This window comes from Musca domestica, unplaced genomic scaffold (assembly GCF_030504385.1).
Source record: "Musca domestica strain aabys unplaced genomic scaffold, Musca_domestica.polishedcontigs.V.1.1 1, whole genome shotgun sequence".
NCBI classification, from domain to species: domain Eukaryota; kingdom Metazoa; phylum Arthropoda; class Insecta; order Diptera; family Muscidae; genus Musca; species Musca domestica.
The window spans coordinates 50,570,344-50,587,473 of record NW_026712114.1 but is presented as its reverse complement, the minus strand read 5'-3'; the positions used below and the strand labels follow the sequence as shown (position 1 = coordinate 50,587,473).

At 33.9% G+C, this 17,130-nt stretch overlaps 1 protein-coding gene across 1 annotated transcript in view; it reads right to left on the bottom strand.

Moving 5' to 3' along the window:
• Window positions 1–17,130, bottom strand: part of LOC101891503 (guanylate cyclase soluble subunit beta-1) — a 233,847-nt gene that overhangs the window by 43,177 nt on the left and 173,540 nt on the right. Inside the window, exons 12-14 of the mRNA XM_020039810.2 lie at window positions 16,593–16,763; window positions 16,351–16,422; window positions 15,977–16,142 (exon numbers count right to left, since the gene is read on the bottom strand). Of these exons, the coding sequence (XP_019895369.1) occupies window positions 15,977–16,142; window positions 16,351–16,422; window positions 16,593–16,763 (409 nt within the window). The remainder of the gene's footprint in view (window positions 1–15,976; window positions 16,143–16,350; window positions 16,423–16,592; window positions 16,764–17,130) is intronic.

The window sequence follows — 17,130 nt, the reverse complement described above, 5'->3', positions numbered from 1 at the left end:
ATGCCAAATTTGATGGAAATCGGTTCAGATATAACTATAGCTCCCATATATATTGTTCATCCGATTTGTTATTTTTGTCCTCCGCAGCCGTAATATGCACTCTGTAACAACAATATTTGGGGAAATATATCAAATGCAGCTCAGAAATACCTTTGCTAAATTTTATCGAGATCGGTTCAGATTTGGATATAGCTCCCATATATAACTTCGTCCGATTTACCTTTTATTGTGCACCAAACGTCTAATATTTGCCCAAATGGGATGGAATTTGGCACATACGACCGAATTGAGTCTAGAAGGGAGTATGCCAAATTTGGTGAAGATAGGTTCAGATATAGCTATAGCTCCCATATATATTGTTCATCCGATTTGTTGTATTTGTTACCCACAGCCGTAATATGCACTCCGTAACAACGATATTCAGGGAAATATATCAAATACAGCTCAGAAATATCTTTGCCAAATTTTATCGAGATCGGTTCAGATTTGGATTTAGCTCCCATATATATCTTTATCTGATTTAGAATTAATTTTGCACCCAATGGGCAATACAAGTCCGAATTTAAAAGATACAAATGCTTCGGCGTATTTAGTCCTTTAAATTTTAAATTATAATTATAATCATAGGGTGTATGATTGAATTCTCCCATAAAAACTTTTACTTGTTATGTGGAGCTCAACTAAATTAGCAAAGTGGTGTAGGGTATCATAAAATCGGCCCCGCCCGACTTTAAGACTTTCTTTACTGTTTTTTTTTTTTTTAATTTGGTATTGACTTGTAGAAAATAGAAAATTTTATACAATCGTCCATAACATGGAGATGGATACTTGCAATGTCATTCCTCTAAATATTCAGCGGCGACCTATTACAGTATTCAATTATATTTGCAGTATTCCTAAGACATTTGGTATTGAAAATCAGTCCACATCCTGTAAATAATGTCGCTTAAATCACCAAAATACCGAAAATAGGGAGGTGCTAATATATGGGGGCTATACCAAAACGTTGACCTACATGGCTCATTTTCAATACCAAAAGTCCTGCAGACATAATATACATTTGATTAACATTTTATCAACCTGCTTCATTTCGTTCGGAAGCTAGAGTGATTTCCACAGACGGATAGACGGACGGACATCGCTAAATCGACATAGAATTTTAGAGGTGTTGCGAACGGAATGACAAAACTGAATATACCCTCCTTAAAAACTGACGAGAATCAACGCCTAGATGAAGCGGCTGAAGCTAGAATCTTGAAATAGTGCACGAGGGCCAGTCTTGGTGCGTAGGCCTGTGATAAAGCTGGGTTTTTGGAAATACTTACTAAAAGTGTACGAAAAGTACTAAAATTGATTACTTTGTATTGAACAAACGGAAAGAGCTACAATCTTGAATGAGGGTCACTGATGGGGTACAGGATAGATGTACTAAAGGATTTTTCGAAACTAAAACTTTAAGTTCTAAAATGGTAGAATAGATAAAAGCCTGAAATTTGGTATGAGAATCAAGGTTGGAAAGCATGTTCGACAATATGAAGGTGGTTTTTGAAAATGTTTACTAAGGGTGCAAACTGTACTGAATGGTACTTAATTTGGAACAGTTTGGTTTAGGGTGACCGGAGGAAGGTGAAATGTTGAAATTTCATGTGGTTTTGAAAATTTGTTGTACAAGTATACGAAGAATATTAAATGGTTTTATATTTGGTATTGGGTGAAAGAATAGATCTGGAATCCGGAAATTTGACCTTTGCATTAGGGGCGCCGTTCAATGTAGTCTGGACATATGGAGGTGGTTTTGGAGATGTGTCCTATAATTGTACAAAAAGTACTTAATGGTATTAGGCGAAGGGATAAAGCTGAAATTCTGAAATTTTATGTGGATGTATTGGGTGAAAGATAGAGATTAAATCCTGAAATTTTATATGACTGTCACTGTTGGTATCTGTGGTTGAGAGAAGGAGCCGGTTTTGGATATGCGTACTAAAATTGTACTAAGTGGTACAAAATTTGGTAATGGGGGAAGTCATGAAATTTCGTATTGAAGTCGCTTGGTTTTTAGGGTTTACATACAGGGTGAGATGAAAAAACTGCAAACTTTACAAGCGTACAAGCGTACATTTTAGTGAGAATTTTCCAGAAAAGAAGTTATTTGTGACGGAATTCAAGTGTAATAGTGTGATTTCTTTATATTTGGCTAGAAACCATAAGTGGCTATCGTTAGAGCACTCTAGCATTTAAATGTGAATAAATCTTTTGTGTCTCGTACCATCGCTCGATGCCGTGAAACTGGTAGCGCAGCCCGACGATAAGGAATTGTACGTAAGAAAACAGCAACATCAGCAGAAATGGTTTGAAAAGTAAAGAAGCGTCTTGTTCGAAATCCGCGTCGCAGTAGCCGCAAAATGGCTCGTTATCTGAACATATCACAATATTTCATTCGCCAAATATTGAAAAAGCCATTGAAATTCCAACAAGTAAAAAAGCTGTAAGTTCGGCCGGGCCGAACTTTTAATACCCTCCACCATTTGGTACAAATTTGGCAATTTCCAAAAAAAATAAAATAAATAAATAAATAAATAAAATAAAAAAAATCCTTTAAAAATTCTGTTAAAATCTTAAAAATACCGAAAGTCTATACGACGACGTATACCTGCATAGGCAACTTTTGTCATAAGTTATTACAACATTTAAATGCGAAACTTGAAGAAAAATTTGTTTATAATGTAGCTAAAATCATCAAAATACCGAATATAGGGGGTACCGTTATATGGGTGCTATACGAAGACGTGGACCTGCACAGACAACTTTCTGGCATGGGCTGAAGTATCCATTACGAACTTCAAATGCGAAATTTAAAAAAAATCCCGGTAAATAATGTCGCTAAAATCATCAAAATACCGAATATCGGGGGGTACGGTATATGGGGCCTATACGAAGACGTGGACCTACATGGTCCATTTTCTCTTTTCTGCTGCAGTATCTATTACGAACTTCAAATACCAAATTTGGAACGGTTCCGTTAAATAATGTCGCTAAAATCATCAAAATACCGAATATCGGCGGGTACGGTATATGGGGGCTATACGAAGACGTGGACCTGCATGGCCCATTTTCTGTTTTCTGCTGCAGTATCTATTACGAACTTCAAATACCAAATTTGGAACGGTTCCGTTAAATAATGTCGCTAAAATCATCAAAATACCGAATATCGAGAGGTACCGTTATATGGGGGCTATATGAAAACTTGGACCTACATGACCCATTTACGAACTTAACCTGCCTACTGGCAAAATATACATGTGTGCAAAATTTTAGCCTTATATCTCAATTTGTTTGAAAGATAGCGTGATTACAACAGACAGACAGACAGACGGACAGACACACAGACGGACATGGCTAAATCGTCTTAGAATTTTACGCTGATCAAGAATATATATACTTTGTTGGGTCTGACGTGAGTATTTCGAGGAGTTACAAACGGAATGACAAAATTAATATACCCTCCATAGTATGGTGGAGGGTATAAAAAGTGCAAGAACTTACACCGCAACAGAAAGAAAATAGACTCAAAAGAGCTAAAGAGTTGCTTCGCTTGGCCGAAAGTGGTGAACTGCCGAATTTGATTTTCTCTGATAAGAAAAAATTCGTTGTCCAGCAGTTTGTAAACAACCAAACTGATCGTGTTTACTTGCCAAAGAGGTCAGCAGAAAATTTGCACCTTCGGTTGGCCACCAGAACTCAAGCGCCAGCCATGGTGATGGTTTGGGCTGCCTTAACAACCGATGGGCGCTCTCCGCTCGTATTAATCGACAGTGGTATCAAATACCGAATATTATCGCGAAAATATTCTGGAGGGTGTATTAAACACATTAAATTAATCGCAAACATTTTGACCGCAAACCTAGGACATTCCAACAGGAATCACCATCATCGCACTCACCACGCGCCACCCAATAGTGGTTACAAAATGAGGTTTCTCGCTTCATTTCCAGCGCACAATGGTCACCAAAATCCCCGGACACCAAACAAATCTAAATTTATTTGGATATTAGATGCTATTTCCGACATTTTTTGCTTTCATTCAATAAAAGTTTAAAAATATGTAAAAATTATGGCGTTTAACGTTGTTGCAGTACAGACAATTTTCTGTCATAGGCTGTAGTATCCATTACGAACTTCAAATTCCAAAGATGAAACATTTCCACTGAATAATGTCGCTTAAATCACCAAAATACCGAAAATAGGGAGGAACCATTGGCTATATAATATACATTTGAGTAAAATTTTATCAACCTACTTCACTTCGTTCGGAAGCTAGAGTGATTTCTACAGATGTACAGACGGACGGACGTCTAAGCTAAATCAACATAGAATTTAATGCTGATCAAGAATATATATACTTTGTGGGGTCTAAAATGTATATTTCGAGGTGTTACAAACGGAATGACAAACTTAGTATACCCTCCATACTATGGTGGAAGGTATAGAAATAATCAACATCAGGTCCAGGTTTTTGTATAGCTCTTATACAAAGATACCCACGTGAAGTTGTGTCTAGGGTCCCCTCAATATGTTCATTGAATTTGGTTTATCCGGTGATAGAAAACCTTCCTACAGAAAATATTTAATTAATGTATGTGTTTACGGTGAAAGACAAATATAATGATTGGAACCCTCAGAACATCAGATAGGTTACAAACGGAAGAAAATAAATGTTTCCATTATTGCCTGTTGAACCATTCTACATTCTATAAACCCCACTTATAATCTTTGCTATTCTTCCTCTCTTCTTTTCACATTTCAATTTCATTGGGCATTGGTTCAATGAAGAAACAAGAATCCATAAAACCAACCGACCACCGACAACGACTGTAACCATCACCATGGGGTATATGACTTTTGTTGAATTGATTGTCCGGTTGGGTTAGTTTTAACCATTTCATATTTGTGCCTGGATGCCACAACGACTTTGTGACGGGGGACGACTGAGATTTGATTAAATGGCGGCGTCACAGTTATGATGACACACACACACATACACTCAGAAATTGCTGCAATTTTCCCCATCGCACTGTGGGTTTTTTTACGTTTTTTTTGGCATAAACTCTAATTTCAAAGCTATTGAATTGAAATTTGGTTTGTATTAATTTTTTATACCCCAAAGATGACTTACGAATTTTCATATGATTTGGGGCACTATTTCATATAGCTGCTATATAGCCGATTTGGCCGATTTGACCCAACTTTTTTGTTTATGAAGCTATTGAAGTGAAATTTGGTTTGTATTCATGTTTTATGCCCACAAGATGACCTACGAATTTTCATATGATTTGGGGCACTATTTCTTATGTAGCTGCTATATAGCCGGTCTGGCCTATTTGACCCAACTTTTTTATTTATGAAGCTGTTGAAGTGAAATTTGATTTGTATTCATTTTTATGCCCACAAGATGACCTACGAATTTTTATATGATTTGGGGCACTATTTCATGTAGCTGCTGTATAGCCGATCTGGCCGATCGGCTATGATGATTTGGAGAAACATACTGCTCATTCACTACAATAATTATACTTTTGCTAAGCCATTTTGAATGTTTAATTTTAAATCGCTCTAGTTTACGGATGCACTTTGGCAAATGCTTTTTTATATAATTAACAAAATCTTTCACTTGTTTTGATATCAAACGCATTTGGTCTTCATTTAAACTGATATTATTGATATTCTGTAACACATATTTCACAAGTGCATCTTCTGAGCGATTGTTGCTCCTCCAAATTTCAATGAGCGCTGCATGGACAAACACATGTTTATCTGCAAAACACGTGTTGGCACAAAATAGAACAAAAAAGGCTAGTTACTCATTAATTAACACACTTTTGTTAATAACTTGGTATTTATACCTTTTTGCAATGCTTTGCCATTCACAAGTTACACTCCACGGAACACAAGTACAATTTATAGATTTTAAATAAAGCTATACATAAACGAAACAATTCACAGTATTACAACAACAGACAATTATGACAAAAAGGGCACCTCATCTTAATTGTACATACCTGCACTAACGTTTTCCATAATTACACATTTTATTTTTTTTCAATTTTGTCAAATCAGAAGCACTTGAACTTAGCTGGTCTTTACCGCCAGTTGTACCAAAACAAAGTGACTTTCAAACAGCTGACTTTAAAAGCTCGCCAGCAAAAAAGGGTTGCCACCCGTATTGATATTAAACATTTTTTTTTCTAATATGGGTATCTACATTTAGGAAATCAGTTAAATTTCAAAATATGAAACCAAAAAAAAATGACTTTATGCCAAAAAATCATGCTTTTTACCCATAGTGCATCGGTGTGTTTGAATTTGCCATTCATTCATTCAAAGCGAAAGACTTTCATTCGAAGTGATCATTGAAATTAGAAATTGAGGTTATTGTTAAGTTTCTTAAACCGGATTGCTGGTTGGTGGTAGTTATCAATTTGATGCAGGCGTGTGGCATTGTGGAAAAAAGGAACTTTTTCAATGAATTGACTTTTATTATTCAAGTATTGTTATTTTAAATGCAGTAATTTTTTCAGTTAGTCGAAGTAATCTATATTAAATAAAAGAGTAATGTCATCATTTTAGTGAATCACCACAAGAGGGTCAGAGGGATGAAATAAGCCGGAATTGTTGAATATTCGATAATAGAGATTCTGAAAAGTACGGAAAGGCCCAAATGGTACGGCATAGTTATTTATAATCCGGTATGAGTCAGAACTTTTATATTTTGTACAAGAGACAGAAGAGAGATAAAAGAAAGTACAACGTAGTTAATGACCATTGTTATACGGCATGAAGGTCGTACTAATTTAGGCACCTATAAAAGTTCGAAAACTTACAAAAATTTTATAGAGCTACTAGCTGAACCCGGTGCGCTTCGCTACCCCTTTTGATTTTATATGCATTCAAAATATTATTTACGAATGTTGGTTAAAAAAAAAAAATAAAAATAAAAAAAAAATATTGCACTACTTTAATGCGTAAATAAATAAAACAATTAGAAAAGAAGTAACATGACATGCATACACGAAGGGTTTGTCCTTTGGATTTATTTATTTCATAGGAAATACCAAGCGTGCAGGAAAAAGCAATTTTTTGAAGTTGAGTGGCATTTCTTTTGCTTTTACTGACTTCGAGGTAGCAATATAATAAGCGTAATAAGCGTATTTAAAATTAATTGTTGTATTGTTTTTTAGTGTTAGCCTAAGGCGTTGTGGGTCAATGGTTCTTATTAAAATCATATCCCAATCTGATCCGATTTAAATATAATTTTAAAAAAATTACTTTTACACCAAATTCCGCCACACCTTTCATATTTCATTGAAATTGGTGCGTCAAATATGTGAAATCGGCCGAGAATATATATATGGGAGCTATATCCAAATCTTAACAAATTTCCAACTAATTTGTCTCATTTATTATTGTAACCAAATTCCGCCACATATTCTGAATTTCATTGGTATCGGTCATATATATAATGTTTGGTGCATAAAATGTATGAAATCGGCCGAAATATATATGTTAACTATACCCAAACCTCAACTGATTTCAATATAATTTGGCAATTTTTTCTGGTGCCAGATTTCGTCTCTCTCGCTTTGGGTGCATCAAATATGTGAAATCGGCTGAGTATAATCAAATCTGAGAATATTTGAATATAATTTGTCAAATTTATTTTTGTACCAAATTTAGCCACTTATGCCGAATTTCATTGGAATCGGAAATACGTATCGTGTTTTGTGCATCAAATATGTGAAATCGGCGGAAAATATATATGGGAGCTATATCCAAATCTGAACCGATTTTAATATAATTTGACTAATTTATTTTCTAATCAAAATCCCGTTACATATTGTGCATGGTGCATCAAATACATGAAATCGGTCGAAAATATATATGGGAGCTATATCCAAATCTGAACTGATTTCAATTTAATTCATTTCACAAATTCATTTTGGCTGCCAATTCCGTTACTTGTTTTAAATTTCATTAAAATTGGAAATATATATCGTGTTTGGTCCACCAAATACATGAAATCGGCCGAAAATATGTATGGGAGCTATATCCAAATCTGAACCGATTTCAATATAATTTGGGAAATCAATTTTTTAGATAAAATCTATCACACGTTTCAAATTTCATTGAAATTGGGGATACATAGCGTGTTTGGTGCATCAAATGCTTGAAATCGGTCAAAAATATATATGGGAGCTACATCCAAATCTGAACCGATTACAATATTATTTGGCAAACTTATTTTTGTTCCGAATTCCGTTACGCATTCCAAATTTGGAGACTGTATCTTTAATCGATCAATAGATATGTGCATATAAAATCTAAATTTTTGGGAGGTACCTCCGATTCTGATGCTATATCTCCAGTTCCAAGAGGAAATTCAAAAATGTATATAGCCTATGTTACTTTCAGGCGATGTTGCAATATATATGGAAATTTTGAGGAAAATCTATTCAGCGGTTTTCGAGTCCATAAATAACAAACAAACAAACATACAAACATTTTCCTCTTTTATAGATATAGATATATAAAAGAGCTAACATTTTGATATTTTGCATCAGGGACACTTATGTAGATAGGTGGCAATGTTGTTTGAGATCTTTAAAGTTTCCTCTTATAGGGTACGAAAATTACCAAAAAGTTACAAAATTATAAGACATTGGTCGGTGTAAGTGTCAATCTTGGTTGAAAGGATTTTTGAAATTCGTAATGCAAGTTTATGAAACGTTCTAAAAGAAGCAACATGATATAGCATTGTTATTGAGGGAACGGTTCGAGCTTTTATTTTGATATTTCGAAGGATTGTTCAGATATGGTGGAAACTTTTAAAGTCTTAAGAGCTTTTGCTTTGACATTTGGAAGGAGGGTTCATATATTGTGGAAACCTTCTTTAAGGGTATGAAGAGTGATAAATAATAAATAACATATGAAAACGATTGGTTAGAGCTGGAACTTTGGAATATTCCATGAGGGTCACTCTTGGTACAAGTGATGAAAAAAGCTGGTATTATGGGATCTTTGTGTATTGAAACAAGTATAAAAACATTAAGTTCTTTTTTATGCCCTTTTAATACCCTCCACCATTGGGTAAAGAAAAAAAATTCATATAGAAGTATCTTAATTCAACCGAGTTCCATTTTAAACTACAAAGTGAGTGAGTCCGTTATATGGGGGCCATTACCACAAAGGGTACCCATTTAGACAACTTTATACTACAAAGACTGTTATCTATTGCATGTCTTAAAAGCGAAATTTCCGTGGGTAAATGTGACTAGGGTTATCAAAATACCGAACATCAATGTGTACCATTATCTGGCGGCTATATAAAACATGGACCTAGATATTCACTATTCTGCCACTGGAGCGAAAACCCATTAAGGACTACAAATACCAGTTTTTAGACGAATCCCTGGATAATGTGACAAAAACTATTAAAATACCGAATATCGTGAGGAAACGTTTACCTATACATACAACAGGAGCTAGGACCAATTATGACCAACAAATACCAATGTTTAGACAAATCCGTGGAAAAATATAGTGAAAATCATGAAAATACCAAATACCGGAAGGTTTCGTTATATGAGGCCTATATGAAAATATGGACCTACACATAATCAGGGCTGTCATAGAAACCAATTTAGAAATCACTATTGGTTTTAAAAACGACAAGAAAAAATGCTTTGGTGTCATGAAAATCAATGTTATTGGTTTTATTTTCGAATTAGAATTTTATCGGTTTTGATTGTCATAGAAGCCAATGTTATTGGTTTTGTTATTCGAAATAAACCAAGTTGCTTAGAGCTGTCACTTTTCATTTGCTTTGGATTTTTTAAACAATTTTTAAAGGATATTCAAAGGACTAAAATGTGGATTTTTTAAACAATTTTTAAAGGATATTCAAAGGACTAAAAATGTGGATTTTTTTAAACAATTTTTAAAGGACTAGAAACTTGGATTTTTTAAAGAATTTTTAAAGGACTATAGACGTGGATTTTTTAAAGAATTTTTAAAGGACACTAGACGTGGATTTTTTAAAGAATTTTTAAAGGACTATAGACGTGGATTTTTTAAAGAATTTTTAAAGGACTATATATGTGGATTTTTAATGAATTTTTAGAGAATTATAGACGTGGATTTTTTTAAAGAATTTTTAAAGGACTATATATGTGGATTTTTAATGAATTTTTAGAGAATTATAGACGTGGATTTTTTTAAAGAATTTTTAAAGGACCATAAACGTGGAGTTTTTAAAGGACTATAAACGTGGATTTTTTTAAAGGATATTAAAAGGACCATAAACGTGGATTTTTTAAAGGACTATAAACGTGGATTTTTTTAAAGAATTTTTAAAGGACCATAAACGTGGAGTTTTTAAAGGACTATAAACGTGGATTTTTTTAAAGGATATTAAAAGGACCATAAACGTGGATTTTTTACAGGACTATAAACGTGGAGTTTTTTAAAGGATATTAAAAGGACCATAAACGTTAATTTTTTAAAGGACTATAAACGTGGATTTTTTTTAAAGGATATTAAAAGGACCATAAACGTGGATTTTTTAAAGGACTATAAACGTGGATTTTTTTAAAGGATATTAAAAGGACCATAAACGTAGATTTTTTAAAGGACTGTAAACGTGGATTTTTTTAAATGATATTAAAAGGACCATAAACGTGTATTTTTTAAAGGACTATAAACGTGAATTTTTTTAAAGGATATTAAAAGGACCATAAACGTGGATTTTTTAAAGGACTATAAACGTGGATTTTTTAAAGGATATTAAAAGGACCATAAACGTGGATTTTTTAAAGGATATTAAAAGGACCATAAACGTGGATTTTTTAAAGGACTATAAACGTGGATTTTTTTAAAGGATATTAAAAGGACCATAAACGTGGATTTTTTAAAGGACTATAAACGTGGATTTTTTAAAGGATATTAAAAGGACCATAAACGTGGATTTTTTAAAGGACTATAAACGTGGATTTTTTAAAGAACTATAAACGTGGATTTTTTAAAGGATATTAAAAGGACCATAAACGTGGATTTTTTAAAGGATATTAAAAGGACCATAAACGTGGATTTTTTAAAGGACTATAAACGTGGATTTTTTTAAAGGACCATAAACGTGGATTTTTTAAAGGACTATAAACGTGGATTTTTTTAAAGGACTATAAACGTGGATTTTTTTAAAGGACTATAAACGTGGATTTTTTTAAAGGACCATAAACGTGGATTTTTTAAAGGACTATAAACGTGGATTTTTTAAAGGATATTAAAAACGTGGATTTTTTAAAGGACTATAAACGTGGATTTTTTTAAAGGATTTTAGAGGATATTAAAAACGTGGATTTTTTTTAAAGGATTTTAAAGGATATTAAAAACGTGGATTTTTTTAAAGGATTTTAAAGGATATTAAAAACGTGGATTTTTTAAAGGACTATTTACTAAGGATTTTTTAAATAATTTTTAAAGGACCATAAACCATAAATCTGCAAAGCAGCTTTATGAGTAAGTTCACAATAAAAAAATTACTTACGCAATCTCCGGCAACTCCAGTGGGTTGCTGAAATCTCTAAGAACTTTTCTCGTCACCTTTTCTGAGCGTTCTTCGTCCAACAACACAAAAACTACCACTGCTGATGCCATCTTACTTTATTTATAGCGACTTATACCTTTTTTATTTACTTTACTTTTACTGATATTTGAATGACAAATAAACATACTACACATGTGAGCCACAACAGCTGTTTCGAACATTGGTTTTATTTACATTCTAAATTGACAAAACCAACTTGGTTTCATGACACCAAATGAAACCAACATTGGTTTACAAAAACGACAACATGGTAGAATTACAAGGTAACCCTTTCAGGCCAGCTGGTATCAATTTGATATGTCAAAAAATTGTTGTAATTTGAATTCGCCTTCATTTACACATAAGAAAATTGTTGCATGATTTCAAACTTTAACAATGCTATTGATAGAAAATCGAGATTTTACGTTTTTATAGAGTATGAGGGAAAGAGTGTATATTCAACATATGGTAGGCATATGTAATATGGAGATCTAAAATTCGTGGATATTTGAAATAAGTGAAACAGGGAATCAATTTAATATATGAGATAAACCGATACATGGAATTTCATTATCTTATTTGTACGGATTTTCAACTATGTTATACACTATAGGGCTTCAACAGTGAAAGGTGAATGATTCCAAAGCATATTGGATTGGTTTGGGGAACAAAACATTGGCAATTTTTGGGGTGTGATTAAATATTGAGATAATTTTTTTATTTCAAATTGTTCGAATGTATTAAAGTTATCTATACATAAAAAACTTCCTGTCTGCTATACATTTCATAGCTAAGCAAATAATATGCGTGGACGCACAGTAGACTCAGCCCCCTGTATCTTCTGCAATCTTTGATCCAAATCTTAAGTAAGCCTGAGGAGTAAATATAACCTAAAGTACCTTTTAGGTAGCATGTCACTACAGCGAGAAAGCTGACGATGTAGCAAAAGAAAAAAGGCTACACCCCAGAACCACCACAAAACCTAATTTTAAAGCATCAAAACTAATTTTCTGGATATTTTCTTGTAAAGAACATTATGGCTGTTGAATATGAAATCAACGTTGCCAACGTTACCAAGACTGCAGGCTGTGTAAGCATGATGAAGAGATAACAACGATTGGACATCTATTATCGCAAATGTCCTTCGTTGGCGCGCTGGAAACTATGTATTATGGGCGATCACTCCATTTCCAGTCTATGTGATTTTCAAAAATGTTGTATTGAACGTGCTACAATCAAACCAATATGCAGCGGCTTTAGCATTACTTTCAATCGATGTTGGAAGTTTTGAATAATTGCTTTTGTAATAGAAAAAACAACAATTTTGAAAAATTTTAATTCAATATTTTGATTGGAAAAACAATTTGCCCCAAATTTTGTACTTCAAATCAATTCGCCCTGACTACAACTTTGACATATCAAGTTTCCAAAAAAGTTGCTTTGTTGTAAATTTCGCCTATGTTGCTACCTGGTATTTCTACCATGAACGACAATAAGCAAAACCGACATGGTTTCTGTGACAGCCCTGAATATGTCCAACAATTAACAAATTTTTCACAAATCCGTGGAAAATGTGAGGTACCGTTGTATGAGGGCTATACGAAAACGTAGACCTATACTTGCAAATGTTCCACAACTAGAACCCATTATGACCAACATATGCCAATTTTTAGATATCAAAACACCTACACATACAATATTTTGCCACTGGAGCTAAAACCCGTTATGACCAACATATACCTATTTCTAGACAAATCCATGGAAAAATGTGGTAAATGTGGTAACAATAACGAAAACGGGGACCTATACATAAAATGTTCCGCCTCAGAACATTATTAAATCGACTTATAATTTTATGGTGATCATGAATATATATACTTTGTGGGGTCAACGACGAATATTTAGGGTTGTTACAAATGTAATGACATTGTTAATATGCCCTCCTTTTCATGGAGGGTATAAAAATACGAGACGTACTAAAAGCTTCAAAATACCAAATTTGACCGATCGATAGGAGCAGGAGCGCATAGGTCATACATTGCAAGATTTTCGGAAATGTAAATTTAGGTTTGTGAAAATATATAAAAATAGTAAATCATCGAGTTGGGTTTGGAAATGCGTTTAGCGAGGGTACGAAAGTTACTACATGGTACTAACTTTGCCATTGCGTGAATGGATACTGAAATTTGTAAGGAATTAGAAAGTGTGTAGAATTAGATTTGGAGGTGGTTTTGGAAATACGTACAAAAAATACCAAACGGAATTACCTTTGGTACCATTTGAAATTTTGTGAACAGAGACATTTGGAGCGAGAATAAATTCTTCGAAATGATGTTGTACTAAATTTGGTATAATTCCGTTTCGAACGAACGGAAGATAAATGGTACAACATTTGATAATTAGATTACTGATGGTATCAGTGTTCGAAATTCGGCGGTGGTTTGGAATTTCCTCTGTATTTGTACGAAATCTACTAAATGGTACTTAATTTGGTATTGGGGAATAGTTATTAAGGTGTGGAGGAGGTTTTAGATATGCGTACTAAAATTTTACTATAGTACTCAAATTAGTAATGGGGAAAATTACAGAGCTAAAATTCTGAAATTTGATATTAAGGTCACTTGTGGTATCTGCGTACTATAGATGTTCGAAATGTACCTAATTAAACTAAATTTTGTATTGGGTGAAGGGACAGGGCTGAAATTCTGAAATTTGACGTAAAGGTCATTGTTTGTTTCTATGATTTACATAAGAAGTCATTGAAATAACTTGAGACAAAAAATAGAAGGAGAAAATTGTGAAGACTGTTTGGTGTTAAAAGTAAACATTTTCCTATTTTTCTTTTCGAAAAAGAAAAACAACTGAATAATACAGCATGAGATAAAAAAAAACTGCAATAAAATCAAACGCAATAATTTTTAATTTTTTTAATTTTATTGAATGGAAGCAAAAAATGTCGGAAATAACTTCAAATTTTAGAATAAGTTTAGATTTGTTCGAATTTGTAACCTTTGGCACGAATTAAGGCCTTCACAAACTGCCCGAATGTTGCCCTGCGGTATTTTGGTCCATTCCCGGCGAAGCGCTTGTTTGAGGTGATCGACACTTTGGTATTTTTTAGTGCCAACCTTGCTTTCCAAAATACTCCAGACACAATAGTCCAAGAGGTTGGTATCCGGAGATTTTGTTGGCCATTGCGCGTTGGGAATGATGCAAGAAACCTCATTTTGTAATCATTCATGGGCGGCACGTGCTGAGTCCTGTTGGAATGTCCAAGGTCTGCGGAGAAAATGTTTACGGGCCCAAGGCTTTAATACACCCTCCAGGATATTTTCGCGATAATATTCTGCATTTATTTTGATGCCACGGTCGATTAATGCGAGCGGAGAGCGACCATCGGCTGTTATGGCGGCCCACATTTTCACATATTGTTTTTTCTGTTGCGATGTAAGTACTTCCACTTTTTGGAATTTCAATGGTTTTATCCTGAGCTCATTTTTCAATATTTGCAAATGGAATATTGCGATATGTTCGGATCACGAGCCGTTTTTCGGCCACTGCGACGAGGGTTTCGATCAAGTTGCTTCTTTACTTTTCAAACCACTTCTGCTGATGTTGCTGTTTTCTTCCGTTCACTTCCTTGACGTCGGGCTACGCTACCAGTATCACGGTAACGAGCGATGGTACGAGATGGATGCTGGAGTGCTCAAACGATAGCCACTTGTGGTTTTCCAGCCAAATATAAATAAATCACATTATCACGCTTGAATTCCATCACATATAACTATTTTTCTGGAAAATTCTCTCCAAAATTCTTTTGTACGCTTGTAAACAATATAATGAGCTTTCACTGAAATAGTTTTAACAGCTGTCGGACGAGTGGCTTTGAAATGACAGCAGTCTGAAGTTGGTTGCAGCTTTTCACCCTGTATATCAAAATGTAAAAAATCTTGTATGGAACATTTAAGCATGACAACTACCAATTAGATACACAACAAAACTACAATACCCTTTAAACTATTCACAAAGGAGCTACTTTCATTACTGAGCAAATCCTTTATTTTGTTAGCAGTGATTTGATTGAACTTCACTGAATTACCCACATTTACACCCCTTATTCATTCTTCTTTGTTTCTCTTCTTTGTGACCAAATCAATTTGTTTTATGCAAATATGAGAGGAAGAAAAAAATCTTTTGCACCTGGAACACCATAATATTTGTTTGGCTTATTGCTTGTTTATCTAATTTCAATTTTCATTTCTTTGTCATGCTCCAGTAATGAAAATGAAAAAAAGAAAACTTCTCAACTAAGAGAAGCAAAATCAATATTGCATTATTTACCTTGTAAATATTTGGATTGCGCTTCGAATCAGTCAGAGCATCAAAGACGGTATACAGTTCGTTTAGCATTTTCACAATTTTCATGGCTCCCTCGGGATCGGTGTTCTCGGCACAGTATTGGCCAAAGCCCACAATACCAGAAAACATTAACGTTACCGAATCATAACTGCAATGAAAAAAAAAAAGAAAACAACAGCAAAACAGTGAAAGAAGTGAACACAGCATCCAAATGAAAAGAAAAGTGGAAATTAAATGCAACAACAGCAAAAAAAGAAAATTCAAAAACTTTCCTTTTTTTCTTGTCAATGGGTTTGGATGGTCTAGTTTTTGAGTCGTAATCATCAATGCCAGACTACTTCGCTCTGTTTACTTACCGCTTTGGTGCCACCGGTCTTTGATGTCTCAGTTCATTAGCCACAGATTTTGGGAGTACCGAGTAGAGAAGTCTATTTGTAGTGGAAAAGAGAGAAAAAAATCACAAAAAAAAGTGTTGTGGTTAATCTATCCACCACCGAGCAGTTTGTATTGCCAATAAAGTCTAATCCGTCGGCTTGTTTGTGTTACCAAGCCGACGGATTAGACTTTATTGGCAATGTTTGCTAACTGGCCAACTTACCTATCTGTTTTTTGCTTTTCACTTTCCAAATCCCTAAAGGTTTGTTGCAATTTATCTGTGAGCATTTCCAAATTCTTGGTTAATTTATATTCGGCTTCAAATTTTTCAGACAGCAAAACCAAATCCCTTGTGGCATCATGCAGGGGTACATCGGAGATGTGTAAGCCTTTTCTGTAATGTTGAAAAGTTTTGAAAGAGTAAAAAATCACTATTTGTTTAAATTAAATTAATTTTGTTAGATTTTTGTTTTGGGTATGCTGAGTTTCAATTTAGTAAAATATACTCAAAGACTGAGAATGATTTTTCTATGGAATACTCTAAATATGTATTTTTTGAGACACTCTTTGTATTTTTGGTATGTTTAGCCGAATTTATTTATCATCAAATCTGACCAAACAAGTACAGATATCCTATTGACTATTTTCCAATTAAAACCAGAAATCCGTGTTCAAATTGTAAAGCTGAGATTTTATGAGAAAGATAGGAAATTTTTTTGTAAATCTAATATTTCTTACCATAAGGAGAATTTCAGAACCTT